At 55.2% G+C, this 22,855-nt stretch overlaps 1 protein-coding gene and 1 long non-coding RNA gene across 2 annotated transcripts; one reads left to right on the forward strand and one right to left on the reverse strand.

Annotated features, from left to right (window-relative positions):
• Positions 1-11,135: 11,135 nt before the first annotated feature.
• Positions 11,136-17,364, reverse strand: PPIF (peptidylprolyl isomerase F). The gene is made up of 6 exons (XM_027129749.1): positions 17,090-17,364; positions 15,812-15,842; positions 15,172-15,260; positions 13,302-13,398; positions 12,686-12,761; positions 11,136-11,384 (listed from the first exon to the last, which is right to left on the reverse strand). Exons 1-6 carry the CDS (start codon positions 17,276-17,278, stop codon positions 11,249-11,251), a joined length of 618 nt encoding a protein of 205 aa, XP_026985550.1. The 5' UTR covers positions 17,279-17,364; the 3' UTR covers positions 11,136-11,248.
• LOC113632541 (uncharacterized) lies at positions 16,041-21,907 on the forward strand. Its single transcript, XR_003437852.1, has 4 exons — positions 16,041-16,425; positions 16,871-17,137; positions 18,451-18,588; positions 20,355-21,907. It is a non-coding gene; the product is annotated as an uncharacterized LOC113632541 (long non-coding RNA).
• The last annotated feature ends 948 nt before the right edge of the window (positions 21,908-22,855 follow it).

Below are 22,855 nucleotides of genomic sequence, written 5' to 3' on the forward strand. Positions count from 1 at the left end.
TCCACCCAGCCCCCCCTGTCCCCAAACGGACACTCTCTCCGGGGCGAGGGCCCTCCCCAAGCGGGGCCCCAGACTAGGCAAGATTGTCGGCACATTAGATCACAGTTAGCTCTGCGATGAGACTGCTGGTGACCATATATAGGAGTGAATCTTCCTCGGAGACAGCAGCCCTAGGCCTCGCAGCTGCAGCTCCCACTTGGCCCTCTTGCCAAGACAGGGATTTGGGCCTCAGACGCTGGGCATCCCACAGTGAGCAAGCTCAAGTGTCCAGGGCCTCCTGGAAAGTCCCCAGGAGAAGGAACAGAGGGCCCTTCTTCTGAGCAAGGACCTGTCTGGGCCGTCTCAAGGTGGGGCTCTTGACCGGGGCCACAGACGGGAAGTCACGGCTCGCAGGGCCTGGAGCCACGGCGAAGCAGGCCTGAAGGGGCCACCTGCATACGGAGCCCCGCGGCCCAGGATCAGCGCACTCGTGGTTCTCAACCTGGCTGCTCACCAGAATTGCCTACGGGAGCCTTGGTCCATCCCGGAGACGCTTGAGAAACCGGCCTGGGTGTCCTCAGGTTCTTAAAGTCCCTGATCAGTCCAGTGTGCACGGCTGAGAAACACCGGGCTTTGAATGGTCATCAGGGTCCTGTGGGGTGGATGGTGATGGCCGGGAGGAGGCCGTGGGCAGGGGGCGTCCAGCTCACTGGAGGACATCCCATCCTCGGCTTCAGCCAGTTGCTACCATCTAAGAACACACCACCTGGGGTGGGGTGGGGAGTGGGGGGGGGGGGACTAGGCTGTTATGTGAAATTCTCCAATCTTTAAACTTTGGCAGTTAGTTTATTAAATAGCCAAACTGCATGTCTGTGGACCAACCCATGTCTCCATGCAGCCCCTGAGATGGAGCAGAGGAAACAAGGTAAGTCCTCGGCATCAGGGATCATGGATGGGGGAAGGGTGGCGAACAGGCAGGAACAGAGGCTCCCAACTCCAGGAGCAGGACCCCTTGTCTTCTTTGGGGTGCACAGCGAGTCCTGGAAGCCATCAAGCCCTTTCCTGCTTATTGGCACAAAGGAAGGACTCACCTCCGGGTGCCTGGCCTCAGGCCGCATGAAATGGCGGGCAGGGCCAGAGCTGGCCTGAGCGCAGGTGGGTGTCAGGGCAGCCAAGCAGTGAGCAGAGAGGGGACCCAGCCCAGCAGAGTGGGCGGGGGAGAGAATAAACACTGCCACGAGGGCCTCTCCACCCACAGCCTGGGAGGGCTGCGCTCCTGGTACAGCTCTGAGGACACGGAGCCCGTCTGTCTCAGTGGCCTGTGCCCCACGCTGCCGGCTTCCAGATCAGCCCTGCCTCCCCTGGCTGGGCGACCCTGGGCAGAGTCCCTGGCCTCTCTGAGCGCCAGCTTCCACAGGGATACTGTGCGGATAAGCCGACCCAGTGAACACAAGGCCCAGCACACAGCTTGGCACCTGGCTGGCGGGTGGCAGGCCAGGGGCTGTGGCTCTCTTGCTCCCACTGTCTGTGGCTCTGGCCAGAGGTCACCCAGGGAGTCCGAAGGGGTGCCAGGCCGCCAACCCAGGAAAATGGTTCACTTGCTCACTGGCTGAGTACCCCCTGTGCCAGGGCTGAGGTGTCAAGGTTAATGTTCGATTTTCTGCCCTTGTGTGTCGTGTGCATGCACCCGTATTTGTTTTGTTTTGTTTTCCGTGGAAAGAAAACAAACCCAAGGCAAACACAGCCTGCATTTCGACATCTGCAGCCGTGGAGACCAGTAATTCCCCTGGACAGGAAGGATTTCCGGTTGGACCTAATGTCCATGTCCAGGGGCAGCCGGCGGTGGCTGAGAGCAGAGAGAGCGGAGTCCACAGCGGAAAGGGGTGTCGGGCGACCCAGAGGGGAGGGCCCAACTCTGGGTCCACCCCTGCCTGCCCTCCTCGAAGCTGGTGTCCTCTGCCACCCTAACCTCACATTTGAGGCCTCCAGAGACGGGGGCTCACTTGAGGTCACCCAGTGGGAGGAACAGGATTTGAACCCTGAGTTCTTACCTCCCAGTGCCGTGTGTGGTTCAGAGGCAGAGCTGGGGCTCGGCCCCAGGCAGCGTGCTATGCCCCCAGTTGCAAAGGTGGGGCAAGGAGTGAGGGCCCCAGGGGCGGGGGTGGTCTGGGGGGACAGGCAGCTCCAGCCCGTGAAGGCCTTGGTGTAAGGAACCAGGCACGGGGAGGGGAGACTGGACAGTGCCTCAGATCTGGGGGCGGGGGGGGGGGGAGGAGGCATGTGGGTTCAACCACTCCCTCTCCCACCTCAGCACCAAAACCCCTGGGGACTCAAGGGCTCCTCGTGGGGCCCAGACAAGGCTCCTAGCACCACCACCTTCTTGGAATGTGTCCTTACCTGTGAGCTGGAGCAATTGGGACACACCGCAGGCTGCAGCGGACGCCGGGCTGCAGCGGAGGCCCTGTGCTGGCTGCTTCTCCTCTCCCGGCTCCCGCTGCCATCGGGCTTCTGCCCTGGGCCCTGGCCACAGGCCCAAGTCTCTCCTGTTCCCCTGGCCTTATGTGTATGCTCCTAACAATCCTGGCAGGAGCCAGGGCAGAGACCGATATGGCGGGTGGGGAAACTGAGGTCCAGGGAAGGCCCTAATGCCCCAGACTGGCGGACAGGTCCTCCACTGCACCCTCCCATCTCCACGCTCTGTGCTTTATCTGATCCCTACCAGAGACTCCAAGTGGATTCCCACCAGTGCTCTCAGGCCTTCAGCAAGGCACTAGGGGCGTCTCCTCGGGGCCTGGGTGGGGAGTCAGGCCCCTGTCTGCCCTCAAACAGCTGGACCCTGGCTCCGCACAAGGTCAGGCATCCAAACGCCACCCCAGAGGCTCCCTGGCCCGCCTCCCACATGGTGTTGAGAGAGGAGACACTTTCTACTTGTGTGTGTTCCGCTCCCGGGCAGGAGACGAGCTCAAGGGAGCCGGGCCAGGGAGGTGCACGGGGGCAAGGTAGCGGAGGGCGCCTGCAGACCCGACCCCGCACACTCCCAGCCCCCCACCGTCCGTGCGTCTGCAGTGCCCGTGTGGCCTGGTGCACCACAGGGTTAAATGTGGAATAAATGGCCAACGTCCAGTGCGCCAGCTGCTGTGCTCTGTGATCTACATGCATCATCATTCTTGATCTTCACCACGACCCTGTGAGCTGGGTGCTGGGATGAGTACCATTTCACAGAGATGGAAGCCGAGGTTCAGAGAGTTTGAGTGACTTGTCCAAGATCATACAGCTAGAGAAGCAGAGCCCCTCCCTGTGCCCCCTCCCAGTGCCACTTCCCACCCCTCACCCCCCAGTGTCAGGTCCAGGGCCTAGTCCCTGCCCCTGGCAGCTGTGCGAACCACCCAAGACAGCCAGCTGGCGGGGCTGTCCTGCCCTCAGCCCCCAATTCCCTGGGCCCCTCACACCTGCCCAGCCGAACCCGCCAGCCTTCCTATGGTAGCCCAGAGCCAATAACCAACCTAGTGCAGGCTCCATGGTGGTTACCGCGGGCTTGTGCAGAAGCTGGAACTCAAGCCAAGCCCCCCAACACAGCCCCCAGCCCCCTTCTACCTCTATCCTTGAAAACTTCCCAGGGGGTCCCTTTCCCAGTTGCAGGGGGAGCCCAGCTCCTACCTCCACTGCCTCCAGGGCGAGCCAGGCCGCGTACCTGTGCCTTCTCTCCCTGGCGCTCGGCCCTCGCCCGCTGGAGCCCTGTATTCAGGCCTGTCCCCCTTCCACATCCTCCCTCTTGGTCCAGGAAAGGAAGGGGGTCTTTCTCCCACCCGAGCCCTCCACCCTGGGAGCTGAACAGCATCCTCCTCTACCACCCGCTCAACATCCCCCCTCCCTCTCTGGTCACTCGTGGAGGTCAGGGCTCAGCCTCCGCCGCCCCTCCACACCCAGCTTCTGTAGCCTGTGGGGCAATTTGGGGTCCAAGTCCTGCCTCGTTCATCCAGGATCATGGCACCTGCCGCGACCTCCATCTCGGCCTCCCCACTCTCATCCTGGCAAGGGCTCTGGGGTCAGATGGACTGGACACTGAACGGCAGCTTCACTACTTATCAGCGGTCATCCTGAGCTGAGAAAGTCGCCTCCCCCCCTTGAGCTCCGGGTTCCTCCCTTGTACAATGGGAATGGTATTGCCTGCCCACCTCCTGAGGGTCACTGTCACGATTAAACACCTGGGACATGCTTAAGAACTTTTAGCTACTGCACTGTTCATGGAGGGGTGCCAGTCCCCTGGGCCTGTGCTGCCTCTGAAACGCTGCCCCCAGCTCCTGCGGCCTCCCCCTCCCCCCACCATGATTCTCTCTCTGCCTCTGCCTCCTATTTATCAGGCCCTTGAGCCATGCATTCTGGAAACTTCATCCCAACCAGGTGGCAGGAGATGAGGAGCCTGCGCCTTGCCCCCAGGAAGGGCCTTTGATCTGTCTGGTCCTTGGCCTGTAGGCCTTTCCCCCTCCCTCTCCACGCACCCACATCATGTTAGCTTAGCTCTGACTAGGTTTCTGCCTGAGTTTCCCTCTTGTGCTGCAGCGAGGGACCTTTGCCTAGCATATAACTGGTCCTCCTCTCCCTGGGAACCTGACCCAGCCCCGCCCCACAGTGGAGACTGCTTCAAACAGTTTGGCCCAGACCTCTCTCCTCCGACATCCTTGCCAACTCAAAATCCCCCAGCTTTCCTCTCGCAGGAATCGGCTGGTCCCCTGCTGCCCTCTGGTGGCTAAATCTGAGAACTGCGACTTCCTGCCGGCGGCAAGCCTGCATAGGGGACAAAAGGGGAATTTTTTGTTGTTGTTCCCAAACCTGAAATGAATCCTGATCTCCCCAGCACAGTGGTATCCAGGACTCATGCACCTTTACTTGAGTAAAACTGTCAAGTGGTAATATCTGGGTTTTCCTTTCTTGATTATAAAAATAACGCATGCACAATGTGAAATGGAAACAACACAAAAATAGGAAGTAGGATGTGAAAATTCTCAGTAGCTGAACCTCTTCCAGAGACACCACTATCCAGAGTTTGGCCATATCCTTCCCTAATCTTTTGTTTGTACAAATATATTTGTGTTTAATGTACACACACACACACACTAACCTAACAGTATTATACTTGACATGACGTTCTGTAACCTGCTTTGTTCTCATCATCATCTTTCCCTGTCAGCACAGAAATCTGTTTCATTGGACTAACAGCTGATTGTACTCTTTTGTTAGGTAATGTATTTATCCATTCCCTATTGAAGAGTACGGGCATTCTTGTTTTTAAAAATCAATTCTTTTGGGGGGCTTCCCTGGTGGCGCAGTGGTTGAGAGTCCGCCTGCCGATGCAGGGGACATGGGTTCGTGCCCCGGTCTGGGAGGATCCCACGTGCTGCGGAGCGGCTGGGCCCGTGAGCCATGGCCGCTGAGCCTGCGCGTCCGGAGCCTGTGCTCCGCAACGGGAGAGGCCACAGCAGTGAGAGGCCCGCGTACCGCCAAAAAAAAAAAGACAAGACAGATATGGGCTTCCTGGCAGTCTGGTGGTTAAGACCTCACCCTTCCATTGCAGGGGCAGAGGTTCAATCCCTGGTCGGTGAACTAAGATCCCGCATGCTACACAGTGTGGCCAAAAGAAAAGGAAAAAAAAAAAGGTTAGATAATAACAAGTGCTGGTGAGGCCATGGAGAAACTGTAATGATTATACATTGCTGGTGAGAAGCTAAAATTTTGTGGCCACTTTGGAAAACAGTTTGATGTTCCTCAAAACGGTAAACGTGAAGTTGGCATTTAACCCAGCAATTCTTACACTATATGTAAAGTGGTACAATATTATTTTCAGGTAATCTGTGATAAGTCAAACTATATATTGTAAATCTTAGAGAAACCACTAAAAATATAAAATGAAGAATTAAATCTAATAAGTCAGTACTGGAGGTAGAATGAAATCATTTGGGAGGAAAAAACTCTATCCAAAAGAAGGTGAGAAGGGAACAAAAACCATATGGGATAAAGAGAAAATAAATAGCAAGGTGGTCAATTTCAATCTAACTATATTGATAATTAAGTTAAATATACGGGCCTAAACATTTAATTGAATGGCAGAGTTTGTCAGATTGTTTAAGAAAGCAATGCCACCACTATGAGTCCGTCTCTTAGCTCTAAATCCTCCCTTCGTTGCCCTGTTTGTGATACTGTAACAGTTCTCTCTTACCACCTGGAATTATATTAAGCTTTATCAATAGAGGGCACTGGAGAGACACTTTGTTCAGAGTTCTTGTTTCCCTTTAGTAGGTTAACCTATGTTATGGTCAGTAATTTTTTTTTTAATTTATTATTGGCTGCGTTGGGTCTTTGTTGTGCGCGGGCTTTCTCCATTTGCGGCGAGCGGGGGCCACTCCCCACTGCAGTGCGTGGGCCTCTCACCACGGTGGCCTCTCCTGTGGCAGAGCACCGGCTCCAGGCACGCGGGCCTCAGCAGCTGTGGCACGCGGGCTCAGTGGTTGTGGCACACGGACCCAGTTGCTCCGCGCCATGTGGGATCCTCCCGGACCAGGGCTCGAACCCACGTCCCCTGCATTGGCAGGCGGATTCCCAACCACTGCGCCACCAGGGAAGCCCCGGTTAATAATTTTTGATAATAAACTTTCCCTGTTAGAATTACTCTGTTGTTTCTGTATCCTGTCTGGACCCTGATCAATAAAGAATTGACACAGGCAGTGGTCCTAGGAGATAACCCCACAAAGATGGGATTTCGAGATGTGTTTGGCTGTGCCCTTGGGCTTGAAGGCAGGGCTGAACTACCTGCCAATTGGAAGTGGGATGATGGTAATTTTTGGCATGCAGTGACATCACAATTACTCATGCTGTCACCTGTGGTTAAGTGATGAGAGAAGCATGTGCCTTGGGAGGCCAGGTGGCTGTACACTTGACAGTTATGGCAGTATCGATGGCCAGAAGGCCAATAGCGTGGGGTGAATTATTTTGAGCATGCTTGACTGTTTACCAAAAGACGATAACAAACTCATGTCTTTTAATTCTCAGCTTACGTTAAGGTCTGAGAACCAGAAAGCTTCCGTGACACCTCTAAAACATCTCTCACTTCTTGTAGACCCTAGACTGATAATCACTTAAAATCAAACAAAAATTTAATTGTGTAGCTTGCTGAATTACAATAACATTTGAATTCACAGTCTCACTAAGTTTTTCGTGTGAAAGGGCATCAGTGGGAAAGAGTGGGATCCTGAAATTCGTAATGGAGACATCTGTTTGGGTCCAAATGAAACGAACAACTTGAATCCTCCAGTCACTCCATGCCTCCCTTGCCTGTGCAAGTAGCTTGCCCTTCTGTCTCTGAGAAGAACAGACTTCTTTGTCTAAAAACACTGTGGTAACTTCACCTGGGACAGGTGCTTTGAAAGGCAATGCCCAAGACCCACCAACGGGGTCAAATCTCAGCATTTTCCCAAGGGACAGGACTTCAGAAAAACAGCTTACACACCCACAGAATTCTGAGAATTTACTAACACATATTTTTAAGCAGATTTATTGAGATATTGTTCACGTGTCATACAACTCACCCACTTAAAGTATATAATTCACTTTTTTTTAGTATATTCACAGATATATGCAACCAGCAGAACACAGCATGGAACCAAGACTTTCTCTATCCGCCCTGTTCCAGTGGACCTTGGACATGGATCTGACTCGCGGCCTCCAGAAGCTATTCACTGAGAAATGTTCTCCAGTCTGGGCCCACCAAAGCCAGACCCTCCTCCTGATGAGAAATGAAGAACCGAGGGCTACACCATGGGAACTCCCCCCCGAAAGGCCTCTCCATCGGCTGAGGCTTTGGGAAGCAGTTATGGAAGAGCACAGCTTCCCACCAGCCCCCACGAAGCCTGGGCTGCACAGGGTGCCCCACCCACCACCCAGACTCCTCAAGTGAAGCATCTTTTACGAGCGGCGGAGCATCCAGAACAGATGTTTCAGCGCGTCGGCAATGACTCCAGTGGTCTGGTGGTCTCCCTTTTCAATCTTGCCCCTTCTGGCCTACACTCAAATTCTTAAACTTTAGTTGAATTATTATTATTTGGAAATTCAGATTCCTAGATCCCACCCTCAGAGACTGGTATTCAACAGGGCTTGGCCGCGGCCTAGGAATCTGCATGCTTTCCCAGCACCCCATGATTCCTAGGAGAAGCACTGCTTTAGGCCTTAGCAGACCCTGGAAACATTTACTGACATTCCTCATCACGGAGCAACATTCTATAAAGCCCAGAAGCGTGTTAAATTCTCCCACGTCTTCATACATGGTACACGAAAGAAGTCAGACACAAAAAGTAAATCTTGTAGGATTCCGTTTACACAAAGTTCTAGAACAGGCAAAATTAATCTACAGCGATAGAACAGGCGCAGAGGTATCTTTCTGGAGAGATGGAAATGTTCTATAACTTAATTTGGTGGTGGTTACTCAGTGTACGAATCTGTCAAATGATTGATCTGCACACTTAAAATGTGTGAATTTTACTGTATGTAAATTATACCTCAGTGAAGTCATTTTGAAAAGCTATCATGTGTTGTCTCATAAAAATGCTATTTCAGATATTTAAACACATGGTGAATTTACATGGCGTCACATATGATTCCATCCGTGAGAGCACATGTATGACTGCTTCCTTCATGCATTAGGCACCGTGTACCAGCAAGAAGTCAATATCCTATCTGTATATTACACAGGCTCCCGCTTTATGTAGTAAGACCAGTCTCAGGCCCTTGTGCAAGAGTTCTGGGAAGAGAACTGCAGGGAACAGCCCCACCTTCAGGAAACTGTTTTTAGGAAATTCCTGCATTCTTTCTTCCGCTAGCCCACACTAGACTCCTCTGCACGGATGGACACACACACACACACGTGTGCGTGCACACACGCGTGCGCACACACATACGCACACGAACCCACGCGCACACACACACGCACGCACACGTGCTTCCTCCTCATTGGAAAGGAAATGCTCTGTGAACTAAACACATGCCCCACATGTTCTGTGACCCCGAGACCCCTCAGAAGTCACCAGGGGGCCAGTGGGCCACACCTCAAGGAGCTGACCCTCACACTTGTCAACAGCACCACTGCCTCCCTAGAGCCCCCAGAGGTCAAGAGGAAACTCCACTGGGACCAAAATCACGGCTTTGACCTCAGAAATCAGAAGAGCTCTGACTGCGTGTGATCTGAGGACAAAGGGGTCTGTGCATCCCAAAAGGCCTCCAACAGAAAACCCTCTGGACTGGCAGGTCCGGGGTTCTAGCCCCTGCTCTGCCAACTGACTCACGGGGTCACCTTGGGCAACCATGTCCCCTCTCGGGGCCTCAGTTTACCCGTCTGTAAAATGCTGGTTGGAAGGGTCGAGCCACAACCCATTATTATTTGGCCTAGGATCCCATTCTTCAAACGAAATCCCTTTTAGAAAACAGAGGGTATTGATGATTCCAAGGGGGTTCAGGGGCCCTTGCCTGACAACCTCCAAGGCTCTTGAGAACGGTTTGAAAACTGTTAGGCCGGCTGAATTCCCAACCCATGTAGCTGAACTGACTTCTTGGACACTCTCCATGAGTCCAATGACCCAACTCCAGCCATGACCCCGGAGTGACTACATCTATCTGTGACCTCACATAACTCAGGGAACCGCATATTCCAGATGACCCAAGTCCAGCCACTGTGACCTCAGAATGCCTTCCAGGACCTGTGACCACACATCATCAGACTCAGGGAACTCCAATGTGAGGCAATGCTAATTACGCTGTGATTCTTCTGGTATTCGGACTGTGCCTCCCTTGGCTGTTTAAGGAAATTTTTAGCCCTCCTCCCACCCCCCAATCTGCTCTCCCTGTGAATTCAGAAACACCTGTAACTTAACTCCAAATTTAAACAGCACATCGAGGGTAGTAAAGTCCACGTCTAGCCCGAGATAATCACAGCTCCTCCTCCTCTAAGACCCAGACACACAGGAAATATTGTCCTCATCACTCCAGAGCCTTATTAAGACCGTGTGCCAGGGCCCGAGCTGTGCACTTTACACAGATCACGTCTGACCCTGATCACCCTGTGAGGTGGGCACTGTTACCCCATTATACAGCTGAGCAAAACTGAGGCTCCGTCACCCAGAGGCGGCACCAGGGGTCTGATGGGCTGTGAACGCTAAGACAGTTTGTCTGAGTCCACTTCCTTGTCTGTTAAGCAGGATGGTGAGAACATCCTCATAGGTTGCTGGGGGGATTGAGAGTCCACGGAAAGGCCCTCCGTGGAGCACTGAGTGACGGTGGTAACAATAAACGTCAGCTCCAAATACTTGTTACAGACACTGCTTCCTAAAGCACGGACCCCAGTCTTTCACAGAAAACAGGATTTATTTTCACATTTAAGCTCAACACAAAGAAATGTTCCAGAAGTCTATTGTGTATATAATCAGTAGATATAATTTATAAGACACACGGAAGAAATCAAAGCCCACCAGGGAAGACACACTGACTTCCTTCCAGACCACACGGCACTTACAAGTCATTTCTGTTTTCAACTGGGGAATTCACATTGACTAGGCACAGCTCGCAGTGGGTCTGTCCCCAGGTTCAGCTGATTCTACCCCCATGGACTCTCCCCAAACACAAGAACAGCAAACCAATGGGATTCACAGTGACTGGGATAAAAGGTCGCAGCCGTGGCACCTTCGCAAACGCCCAGACTGTGCTCCAAAGGCCAAGCTCGTGGCCTGTGCCACCAATGTCAGGTCACACCACAGCCTGGAGTAGTTAGTGCCACAGCTCCAGCTCCAGGGAGTCTTGCTAAATTATTCCGATTAGGAAGACGACATTAAACAGCTACTACAGTCCTTTACAGCAACTGGCTTTCCCCCTTGGCCAAAGAAAAGGCAGAAACTGCCTTCAGAGCTCACCCATCACCACCCTCAACGTCCAAGGCACAGGTGAACTTGGGCCGGGTGATCACAGGAGACGCCAGACGAGGAGCAGTGACACAGTGTCCGTGACGGGTGTCCAGAAACAGGGCGCTGGGGAAGATCAGGCACTGGGGAAGCAGCCCGGTGGGTCCTGTGAGGTCTGACATTCCTGAGAGGCCTTCCGGAAGCACAGAGAAGGTGGAGGGAGCACAGGCAACTCCAAGGGGACCCCTGCGCTGGGAGCCCGAGGCGGCCGCCTGGGTGAGTCAACTCCCTGTTGCCTGCAGCTGCCGCTGGCCTAGAGCCCTGGCCGTGGCGGGTTAGCTCACCTGGCCACAGTCCGTGATGACAATCTTCTTGGATGTCTTCCCACTCTTGGAGCCGAAAGATTCTATTTTCTTCACGACATCCATGCCCTCTTTGACATGGCCAAACACAACATGTTTGCCATCCAGCCTGCGAGGAGAGGTGAGCCAGGTAAGCAGAAGCGAGGGTGGTGCAGTGTCGCCCAGGGTCACAGCCCCTTGGTCACGGGACTACTTACCAAAAACAGCAGTTCTGAAAGGAACCCACACCGAAAAGCTGGCCCCGCCTCTCACAGCTCGGGTATCGAGCCTTGCTGAGCCCCCCAGAACGCATCAGAGGACGGCTCCCTCCCAGGCTACGTTCTGCCTCGCCTGCTGTGTGACCTAATCCCAGGCCACTTCACCTGAAGCCTGGGAACCTCACCTACAAAAAGCGAATTATTCTCGTTCTGCACAGGGAGATAAAGGGATATTGAACTACTCTGAAGAAATAAGAGGTCTGTGTAAATGGAACTATCTTAACAGTCATAAATTCTGAGGTGAGAGCCAAGATAATACGTGTGGTGAACGGATGCGAGTCCCAAGCAGCTCTCAATCCGAGACAGTCCCAAGAATCTAAAAGGCAGGGCCAGCAAGGCCAAAACTGGTTACACCTCAGGATCCACCAGGGGCTCCACGGAAGGAGGGCAGGCAGAGCCAGCACCAACCTGCCCACCCTGACATCCACGGCCCTCTGGCTCGGAGGGTAGAGACCACTAGTAACCCCCACTACCCAGGTCTCCCTAAAGTCCTTGGAAATGGGCTTTATTTAGTCTTAGCTCCAGGCCAGCTGCTGTCCCCTCACCTCCCTGAGATGCCTCAGGGCTAGGACACAGGGGACTTTGGGCAGAGAAACTTACTAGGTAGTGGAAAATTTACTTGGGAAACATCCCTAAAATACAAGGGGCTGGTAGCTATTTGCAGGCCCATGCTAAGGCCTGATGAGAAGTCCGGTGTGATATCCAAACGCCTCCTGCAGCATTTCCCAAGGTCATTCCAAGGTCAAGGAAGCCAGGGAAATAGCGGGTAAACCAAGGCAACAGGTTTCTGCCACAGGCCATCTTGAGGCCTAGTATGTTCCGCAGCATTTCACAAATATATTTGGTAAAAGAATCCTTTCCTCTGTGTGTGTGTGTGTGTGTGTGTGCGCGTGCGCACGCACATGTGCACAGAACACACTGAGAAAACTCCATCTGACAGTAACAATGGGAAGCTCAATAAAGACAGTTACAAGAATAACCCAAATTCTCCCTCAATCCTTTCACAAACCTTCTCCTTCTCTCATACAGACACACAGCCTGGGTGAGGGCTACTGTCCCACAGCAGAGTCCAGCCTCAAACTAGCTTTCCCCCTCCAGCTGCAAGGCCACCCCATCTTCCCAGAGGGCCTGGAGCCGGGAGCAAGCAACTCACCAGTCTGTCTTTATGGTGCAAATGAAGAACTGGGAGCCGTTAGTGTTGGGGCCTGCATTTGCCATGGACAGGACACCTGCAAACACAAGCAGGATGACCAGGCTGCCCCCAGGAGGCATCTCACACGGGAGTCACTCAGATGAGCAGATGGGGAAAACCACATCAAAGATGCTTGAGCCGGAAGATCCTGGGGCTCAGAAGAGGGAACCAGGGCCCAGAGGACGCAGCTCCCCAGGGCCTGTCCGCCTCTGCCGCCACGAGAGAAAAGGGCCTCGTGGAAGCTCTCAGTGGTAGAGCTGGAGCGGGACCCCCAGCCCTGAACTCTAGACTTTCCCATGTCGCGCCTTGGGTCTGACACAACGCTGGGGTTTTGCTTAAAGGCTCTCTCCCCCAGGTTCTCAAAGGAAGGTTCAGTTTTGAAACTGAGAGCTCAGAATGAAAAAGCTCTAGGAAAACCCAACAAGCCCACCCAGAGCATCGAAGGAAGGAAGGAGCAACGTCAGATATGGAGCAATCATATGCGGCAATCAGGCTGCAGCCTCCAGGCCTGCTGGGATGGCAGAGGCAGGGTCATAGCTCGGGGCACATGGCCCCGGGACTGGCGACCTGCACTCACCTGGCCCCTTGTGCTTCAGTTTGAAGTTCTCGTCAGGAAAGCGGCTCCCGTAGATGGACCTCCCCCCTGTGCCGTTGTGGTTGGTGAAGTCCCCGGCCTGCGAGCACAGAGCATGGCTGAGACGTCGCCACCAGAGCTGGCAGAGGGGTGCTACTCCAGCGCTAGGACGCAGCCCCCAGCCCACCCAGGGCCCACCCAGCCGGAAGCCCTCAGGCAAAGAGGTCAAAAAACATCCAATGATAGAAGGACTAATACAATACTAAGGAAAATAAGCAACAATAAGATAAAGCTTAGATATTTTCTGCCACAATAACTACCCTGGTTTCCGAATGATTCATTTTTGTCTGAGCGAGTTTTTAAATCATCCTTAAAAACATCTCGGCCATTCTGAGATGCTTCTTAGTGACCTAGAATTTTCTACCCACAACTCTTGGAGGGTAAATAGGGAGAAAACCAGGAACCCTCATTCCCAAGTGTGGTCTGTGGGAAGCGGCAGCAGCCAGCACAGAGCCAGTTCCCCACACTGAGTCCCCCTCCCTGTCCCAGCATCTCCCCTTCACCAGGCCCAGGACAGAGCCCAGCCAGGGCTGGCGTCATTCCTCACAGCTCGCCTGAGGCTTCCATGGGAGCCATGGCCAGAAGAGCCCAGGGGCTGCCAGCTGCAGCAGAGCCCCAGCCCCCGGCCATGGTCATGTTGCTGTTTTCCTGAGGTGGGATCCTCAGGTGACACGGGTGACCTGACCTGCCCGCTGAAGCATCCTTAAATGCCAATGTGTCCCCAGAGAGGGACGATTCCAAACCCTGGCCTGGGCGTCCCGGTGCTACCATCCCATGCTCCGAGAGCCCTCCAGCTTTGGCGTCTCTGCCCTTGCCTGCTGTGGTTCCGAGGAAGACCCTAGCCCGGCTGGGACACGCACTTCAGCTCCTGCTTCATCCACAGCCTCGGGCAGAGCCGGGAGCCGCCCAGCTGAGAGCCACGGGGCGGGGCCAGGCCTGTCTCACAGCCACAGCCCTCACCCCTCCCTGAATTTGTCACATTCAACCCACTGCCACTCACCACGATGTGAGGACAGCCACCAGGTCGGGGTGGAGGGAAGGGGGGAGGAGAATTCCAGGCTGAAAGGACTTCAAAGAGGTCATGACATCCATGCCCCTGCCTCTAGGTTTTGCTGGCCTCAGACACTAGCCCCTGTCTTAGCAGAGTCTGACCTCACACAGGACAACCCCCAGCAGAGCTCGGGTCCTGGCCCCGTCCTGGCCCTGGGGGAAGTTCCCGCTTTCAACACCTACCTGCAGAACATCTGACACAGCAAAGCTAATGCTTTTGAAAAGAGGCAGAACATATGACTAAAGAACAGACTCATTTAACCGGGAAAGATGCCCTTCTCTGGAGAGAGGCTCCAAGTCCAGACCTGTGTGTTCTTGTCTGTGCCCAGTCTCCTCCCTCCTCCTCCTCTCTAGCCTTATCTCCCATGCCAAGTGCTCAGTGGGACACACTGTGGGGCACGGGCAGAGACTGTCTGAATGTGCTGGTCCTCCAAAGCCTTCAGATCTAACCCTGAGCACATCCACACTCCGATGCCTGCTCTCCCTCCACTGCTTCACTCTCCAGACCCCGCCAGGCAGGGCCCGTCCGGCCGCCTGCCCTGTTGCTTAACTCCTGGGGCAGGGAAGGCTCTGTGGCAGCCAGGAAAAGCTCCGGCCTCTCGGAGTAAGAGGACAGGCCGAGCGAGTGACCGCAGCTGCCCTCCATTCAGTACTTTCCAGGCACATGCACACTGGTTACTCCTCATGAGAACCCTCCGAGGCGTCCCCGTCACTATTCCCATTTAGAGAAGAGGAACCCAAGGCAGGGAGATGCCCCCGCTACCTGGCACATGAAGGACGGAATCACTCTGTGAAAGGTGGAGCCTTTGTAGCCGAAGCCCTTCTCCCCGGTGCACAGGGCTCTGAAGTTCTCTGAGGGTTGAAGGAAGAGGCAGGTCAGCAGGGCCAGGCCTCAACCCAGGGGCCACAACTTGTTCCAGCCGGCGCCCTCTCGACCTACGCCCCGCCGGGACATGGAAAGACCCCCGCCCCTGGGTCTGCGCTGGCTGTGTGACCTGGGACAAGTCATCTGGCGCCCTGACTTCAGTGTCCGAGCACTGTGGCAGGAACACATGCTCCTGGCTGTTCCAGCACCGGGTCAGCGGGGCAGGGAGTCCAGGCAAGGGCTGCGAACCCACCAGCCTGCCCCGTCGGGCACCAGGAGGGAGGAAGTTGTCCCAGAGGACATGTATGTGTATCTTCTCCTGATTCAGAGGCTGCTACTGCACAGGTGGGCGGGGCCGACCCTAAGGCTCAGAGAGGACCAGTGGCTGCCCCAGGGTACTCAGCAGCTGAGCCACACGTGGAACTCCCATCTAGTCACGGTTCTCATGCCCCAACTGCTCTCACCACCCCACCCACCTTGCCTTGCCCCTCTCTCTTCCATCCAGACTGGACTCAGAAGGCCCTGGGCCCTGACTTACCTGCTGTCTTTGGGACGACATCTGCCTTCAGCTGTGGGGAGAGAAGAGGGACAAGACGGTCAGTCCAGAGGCAGGTGAAAGAGGGACCCAACCCGCACGGCGGCCCAGGAGAGGGGGAAAGCACATTCCTGTCACTCCCAGCCCTCCGTGGGAGGCCACCTAAGCAGCTATCGTTTCTGCCAGCTGCTTCCTGAACTCCAGGCGGGGAGGAGGCGGCCTCGATTTCCTAGCTTGTCAGAAGAGATGCCAACACCATCCCGGACTACTTCTAGGGGCAGAACTGGCAGAGCCACTTCAGCTGGGCCCAAAGCATCAGAGACTCAAGGCCTGGAGAGAGGGCCCTGGGGAGGAGCCAGTCCAAGCTCCTCAATGGGCAGATGGGAAACCGAGGCTCAGAGAGAGGCAGGAGGGGCGGGGAAAGGGGAGGCTGGAGTCCCATCTAAGCCTGCCTCTTGCCTCCCAGCTGCAAGAGCCACACTGGCACCGAACCTTTAAAATAAAGGTCTTCTCCATTTTCCAGAAGAGTGAACTGAAGCTTAACTGAGGCCCCTTTGTTCAAAATGGGCTTGAGGGCTATACCCAGGCTTCTCCTCTGTTACCTTCCGGACTACTAGGTGTGTTTCTTGCTCTGTTTTTCAAAAAGGCCCGAAGAGCCGGGCAGACGCACAGTGTCACCTCGGAAGGGTGGCTGGGGATGGAGTTGTGGCGATGAGCTCAGAGCACATTGCCCCGACTCCAGGAGCTCTATGCCTGCTCTGGTGGCTGGAGCCCAAGGCCGGGCCAGCCGCCCTGCTGGGAGAGGAGGCGGCCCGAAACCACCTTTGCTACGCCGAGAGCCCAATGGCGAGGGCGGGGCTGGGGCCCGCTCCGCCTGCGGCAAGGGCCACAGTGTGAGCGCCCAGCCGGGCCCGCCGCCCGGACCCCGCAGGCCCCCGAAACCCATCTCGAAGCTCCGGGCCTAGGATCCCGCCCCGTTAAGTCTCGGAGCCCCTCCCGACCCCGGCCAACGGGGCGGGCCCTCCTAGCCTACGATCTGACCTTGAGCTTTCTCCTCCACAGGGGCCTCCCTCCCGCCTCCACTAGTCCAAAGTTCTGAGGGGAGGCCTGAAGAGACCAATCTGATGCCCGTCCTTAGAGATGGGGAAACTGAGGCCCAGAGCCCAGGAGCAGGAAGCAAGGTCACTCAGCGAGCCCGGCACAGCGCCGGCCCGGGGTCCAGAGCTCTTCCGCGACCGTCCCCCACGCCCAGTCCAGCACGGTCCTGTCCGGTGGTCTCACCTCCAGCACCACGCGGCCGAGCGGCTGCCCGTCGGCGCCCACGTCCAGGTACACGAGCGGGTTCCGGGAGGAAGAGGACGGGTCTCGGGAGCCGCTGCTGCAAGCGCGGGCCGCGGGTAGGCGCAGGTGCGCGGAGCGCGGGCCGGAGAGGGGGCCGAGCAGACGGGGGCCGCAGCGCAGCGCCAGCATCGTGGGTGCGGGTCCGGGCAGGAGAGCCACGGGCCAGCAGAGACTCCAGAAGCGAGGGTCACGGGCGCCCAAAGGGCGGAGTTAGCCGCAGCGGCGTGCAGCCGCCTTTATTGGCCCAGCCGGCCTCGTGGCCCCGCCTCCATCCCGCCCCCTCCGGCCTGACCGCGGGCGGCCCCTGCTGGCCCCAGCGGACAGCGCAGCCCGGCCGGTGGGGCGGTGTGGCGTGAAGTCTACTGAACACACCCCAACCAGGGCCAGAGACCTGAGGGGCAGACAAGACTTCGCAAAAGGAGGCCGGTTCCATTTTGCGAGGGTCCCAATAGATGAAAAAAGGGGAAAATGCTAAAACGTGGTTAACTCCAAAATACGAGCATCCATATGTTTTCATTGAATATAACAAAAGTCTACGTTTGAGACTTTTGTACGGCTGCCCCTCGCCCCATAGGCCCTGTAGACAGACAGGCGGACCAGGAGAGACCGTGGCACTGAGAGTCAGTCAAAGAAAGGTGGAGATGAGAAGCGGGATTAGAGCGAGAGGTGGCAGGCAGGCACCTCCCATGGTGACCACCGGCCTCCTTGTCCTATCCTGGGCTTGTCTCCAGATGCTTCTAGAAACCAGTCCCTCTTCCAGACTCAGCCTGGGCCTGTCGTGCTCTTACCAGGCCCCCAGTCCTCCACCAGGACTGGGTCTGGCTCTTCCTCCCCGACCCCATAGACTGACAGCCCTGACCCCCAGCAACCAGGACAGATGGCTGCTAGCTCCCCTCCCACCCCCACTCACCCCAAAACTGCACCTGCAGATAACGTACCACAGGGACCAGTCCAAGGAAAAGCAAGAAGGCAAGACAGGAAGAGAAGGGGAACTGAGCGGGAGAAACCACAGTGAGGGGGATTTACCCCACATGCTGAGGTGGGCTTCCCAGAAGCCTGGGGGCATGGGAGGCCCACAGGAAATGAATGACAGGCAGGGGACTTGAGAGAGCATCCGAGCCAACAGCTGCACTCTCCGTATGTGCAAATGAGGCCCAGAGAGATGAAGGCACTGCCTAGAGGTAGGGGAACCCTGGAGTCTCCGCAGCCAGCCTCTGCCAGTCCTCCCAGACCTTCTGGGCCTCAGTTTCCCCTCTGCAGAATAGGGGGTGATGCTAATCCCTACCTTGCTTGTTTTCCAGGTCTGTTCCAAGGATAAAATGAAGAGAGAGAGGACTCTGTCAGCTGTTAAGTACTGTGCCATGAGCATCAGTGATTCAGTGATGGACAGAGTCTAGATGGTCTTTTTTTTTTTTTAAACCTCTGATTCTTTCGTGTGTGTATGTGTCATTTTTTTTTTTAATTTTTATTTTTGGCTGCATTAGGTCTTTGTTGATGCATGCTGGCTTTCTCTAGTTGCGGCGAGCGGGGGCTACTCTGTCGTGGTGCGTGGGCTTCTCATTGCGGTGGCTTCTCTTGTTGCAGAGCGTGGGCTCTAGGCACGTGCGCTTCAGTAGTTGTGGCACGTGGGCTCAGTAATTGTGTCTCGTGGGCTCAGTAGTTGTGGCTTGCAGGCTCTAGAGCACAGGCTCAGTAGTTGTGGCCCACGAGCTTAGTTACTCCATGGCATGTGGGATCTTCCCGGACCAAGGCTCGAACCCGTGTCCCCTTCATTGGCAGGCGGATTCTTAACAACTGCCACCGGGGAAGTCCCGTCCAGATGGTCTTTGCTCAGGGTTTGGGACTCAGTCAGTAATGGGCCTCAGCTGCAGGGGCTCAGAGTTCTGAGGGGCCAGAGAAGAGGGTGGGGTCTGGGCCTTGGAATCAGGTGGACTTCAGCTGGGACCAGCTCTAAACTGACCTGCCCCAGGCTCTGAATTGACTCCTGGGAAGGGGTCAGGAAGCAAAATGCTGACCCAAGCCAATTCAAGGGGTCAAAGTGTCTTAACCTCATGAGAATGCTGACTTGACCCTTTTCTGGAAGTCCATAGTCCCCTTCTCTATTCCTGGCCCAGGAGGGGCCTGCACTCAATGATACTCCAGCTGCATCCTGGAACCCAGATGCTCCCCAGGTCCCAGCCCAGGACGGGGCCTCACTCTGTTCTGGGGAATGGCTTCTCCTTTTTTTGTGATTGTTCCCTGAAGTAGAACAGGCCTGAGTAGGAAGCTGGCTTGCTCCCTGCCCCATCTGGGGCCTCAGCACATCTCGCAGATACTCCCCTGTATCAGTGCATACTGCAGATTCAAAAGAAGAAGAGAGGAATCACCCCACATATCAGTTCCAGGCCCTTGGCTCACATAATCCTTAGCTATGCCAAATATATTAGTGGTCCCCTATTGTCTCTCAAGCCGGCTCCTGGAGGGCCTCAGTTTATCTCCCACCCAATGGAGTACGAGCAGCCCTAACCCAGGGAAGAACTGCTTTCATTCATGTAACCACTTTAGTTCCCAAAGCCCTTGCCTAGCCCTTAGCTTGGCTGCTCTCCACTGCAGCCTGAGAAGCAGTTCCATTGCACAGATAGGGAAGCAAGGCCCCAAGAGCTGGGGAGTGAGTTGCCCAAGGGCAGTGTTGGAGCTGGGAGGAATCTGTCTGACTCCAGGATCAGGGTTTGCGTATGTCACTATCGTTGAGGAGCTGGTAATTGGGACAGGGTGGGGAGGGCAAGAGAGACAAACCTTGGACAGACGACACAACAAGATAGAAACTGAGTTAGCTGGGGGACTGTGGAACTCAGGGGACAGGGGAAATTGTTTCTGCCTAGGGGGTCAGCCTGGAGACAACTGCATTTGAGGGGCAGAGACAAAAAGATACAGAGAGGAGATTCCACGGGGGGAATAAGCCAAAGCCAGCCCAGAGCTAGGAGAGGTCAGGTCATCTTCAAAGAAAGGCTACAATATTGACCATGAGCTTGGCAGGGGAAGGGGCGTGGCAATCACAGAAAATCCTGAAGGCCAGGCTGAGGTCTAACATTGTTGGGTAGTACTGGGGAGCCAGGGATGGTGCAATCCTTCATCCCCACCATGTTACACCTTCTACCCTCTTTGAAAAATCAAACATCATCACTCCCTCTTGCCTGAACCAGAGAAAATTCCACCTTCCCCACAGGCTCAGCTGTGAAATCATTTCTACCTGTGCTGACCTCAGTGGCGTCAGGAGCAAGGACTGTCTCTGGGCTGAGCCATGAACTGGAACATGCCCATCCCCAGGTGAGATGGGGTAGGTGTCACCACTCAGCCTCTATGGCTATTTATAGACTCTGTGTCATCCTCAGAAACGGCAGTTTCTCTCCACTCAGCCCGAGTGGCTTCTTATCCAGGGTGTTAATGGATTTCATCACTCAGGGACCCTGTAATGCCATCTTTAGGCCTCACAGAGCCAAAGAACAGTCAGGACATGCTGACATCCAGGGGTTGCAAACTCATATACTGGTTGGGGCCAGGCAGAGACACACTGGGGTGAAGTGTGCTGGGCAAGGCTATAGGGAATACGTGGACGTGGGACTGTGTCCAAACACCACAATTAAAGGGGCAGCTCCTGCCCAGGCCAGTCGATTTTTGTATGTGGACAATGGGTCCAGTGTAGCCAGATCTTTTCATTTTTCAATAAAAACTAAAAACATTATGTTTAGTGGAAATCTCCTAACTTTTAAATGTTGGGAACTCATTTTAAAATCAAATTAAACCCTGAATGAGCCCTAAACAACATATTTACAACCTAGCTAGGGCCTCTGAGCCAATAGTTTATAAGCTCTGATCTCCACTGTGTAAATGAGAGAACTGAAGCTCAGAGAGGGACAGAAGCTTGTCCATGGTCACACAGCCTCAAAGAGCTGGAACTGTGGTCAAACCCCTCTCTTCACACTTGCCAGGGCCCTTTCTACAAGATTCACTCAGCAGACATGTTTTCAGAGCACCTACTAAATGCCGGGCCTGAGCCTTGCCCTCAGATACAGAATACCTCCGGCCTCTCCCAGGCTGCCTGTGTGCCGGGCAGGGGTGAATGTTGTGGTCGCCATAGGGTATGAAGTTACAGGGGTCCTGAAGAGCCTTCCAGGAGGGGCTGGGAGTGAAGGAGGCCCTGCTGTGGTCATGGGGTAGGGTTTTCATGAACGATCAATGCCAGTGTCTGTCCCTGGGACAATGTGCCTTAGGTAGGAGGCCTTGGACTCCATTTCTCTTGGTTCCATCTGGGGGACTGGGGTCCAGGAGAGCATCTGTCATGGGAAGCTGACAGGGAGCCCAGAAGAGAGGTTCTTGGGTGAGAACCGAAAAAGTGAACCAGAGCCTGCTAACAGGCCACCGTGATCACGTCATTCTCTGGGGGAATTCCCCCGAGGCATTCCCAGGCTTCTCGAAGTCATTCTCAATGCATCAGCCTCCCTCTGCTGCTTCCAGGAAACATGGGTGTGTCTGGTCCCGAGCGTGGTCTGAAGCAGAGCACTGTGGGAGTCAGGAAGAGGTGGGCAGGGGAGGTTTCTCTCAAGGCCCAGGGTGGTGGTGGGCACAGTGAGCAGAGAGAGGCCTCAAGGGGGAGGTCTGGAGAAACTCCTCTTCAGAGTCCAGCTGGGATTTAAAGGTCACCTGTGCAGGGCTTCCCCGGTGGGCGCAGTGGTTAAGAATCCACCTGCCGCGATGTAGGGGACACAGGTTCGAGCCCTGGCCCAGGAAGATTCCCATGTGCTGCGGAGCAACTAAGCCACAACTAGTGAGCCCACGTGCCAAAACTGCTGAAGCCCACGCGCCTAGAACCCATGCTCTGCAACAAGAGAAGCCACCGCAGTGAGAAGCCCGTGCGCAGCAACAAAGACCCAGCGCAGCCAAAACTAAATTAATTAATTAAAAAAATAATAATAAAGGTCACCTGTACAATCCAGGCTGCTGTGGGCCCCTGGGGAGCAGGCAGCAGGGCAGGACGGGGCTCACCCCCCAGCCACCTGGTCACAGAGTGGAGCTGAGGAAACACGCTTCTGAGTGTACCTACTGTCCACTGTGATCTGGGCAGCCCTGGGGTGACTGCCGCCCAGCTGGCGCCTTGACTACAACCTCCCGAGAGACCTTGAGCCAGGGCACCCAGCTAAACCACGCCCAGACACCTGACCCACAGAAAGCCTGACATAATAGATGCTTGTTGCTTTAAGCCCCTCGGTGTTGGGTCATGTGCTATGCAGCACAGATAACTAATAGACAGATAATACCTGTAGCACCTTGCACCCAGCCAGGGCCCTTTAAAGCCCAGCTCCGACCCCATTGCTCCACACACAGCCCGGCACTGACCTGCCATCTCAGCAGGCTTGTGTCAACCAGCAGCTCTTGGCAAAGACCTCACGGGCACCGTCAGGGACAACCGGCCCTGAGAGACAGGCCTGACAGGTCTTGGTGAGGATGTGGACCGGGCTGCTGTTTTGGTTTTTTTTAATTAATTAATTTATTTATTTATTTATTTTGCGGTACGCGGGGCTCTCACTGTTGTGGCCTCTCCCGTTGCGGAGCACAGGCTCTGGACGCGCAGGCTCAGCGGCCATGGCTCACGGGCCCAGCCGCTCCGCGGCATGTGGGATCTTCCCGGACCGGGGCACGAACCCGTGTCCCCTGCATCGGCAGGCGGAC

This window comes from Aethalodelphis obliquidens, unplaced genomic scaffold (assembly GCF_003676395.1).
Source record: "Aethalodelphis obliquidens isolate GAN/ISIS:26980383/991018 unplaced genomic scaffold, ASM367639v1 scaffold37, whole genome shotgun sequence".
NCBI classification, from domain to species: domain Eukaryota; kingdom Metazoa; phylum Chordata; class Mammalia; order Artiodactyla; family Delphinidae; genus Aethalodelphis; species Aethalodelphis obliquidens.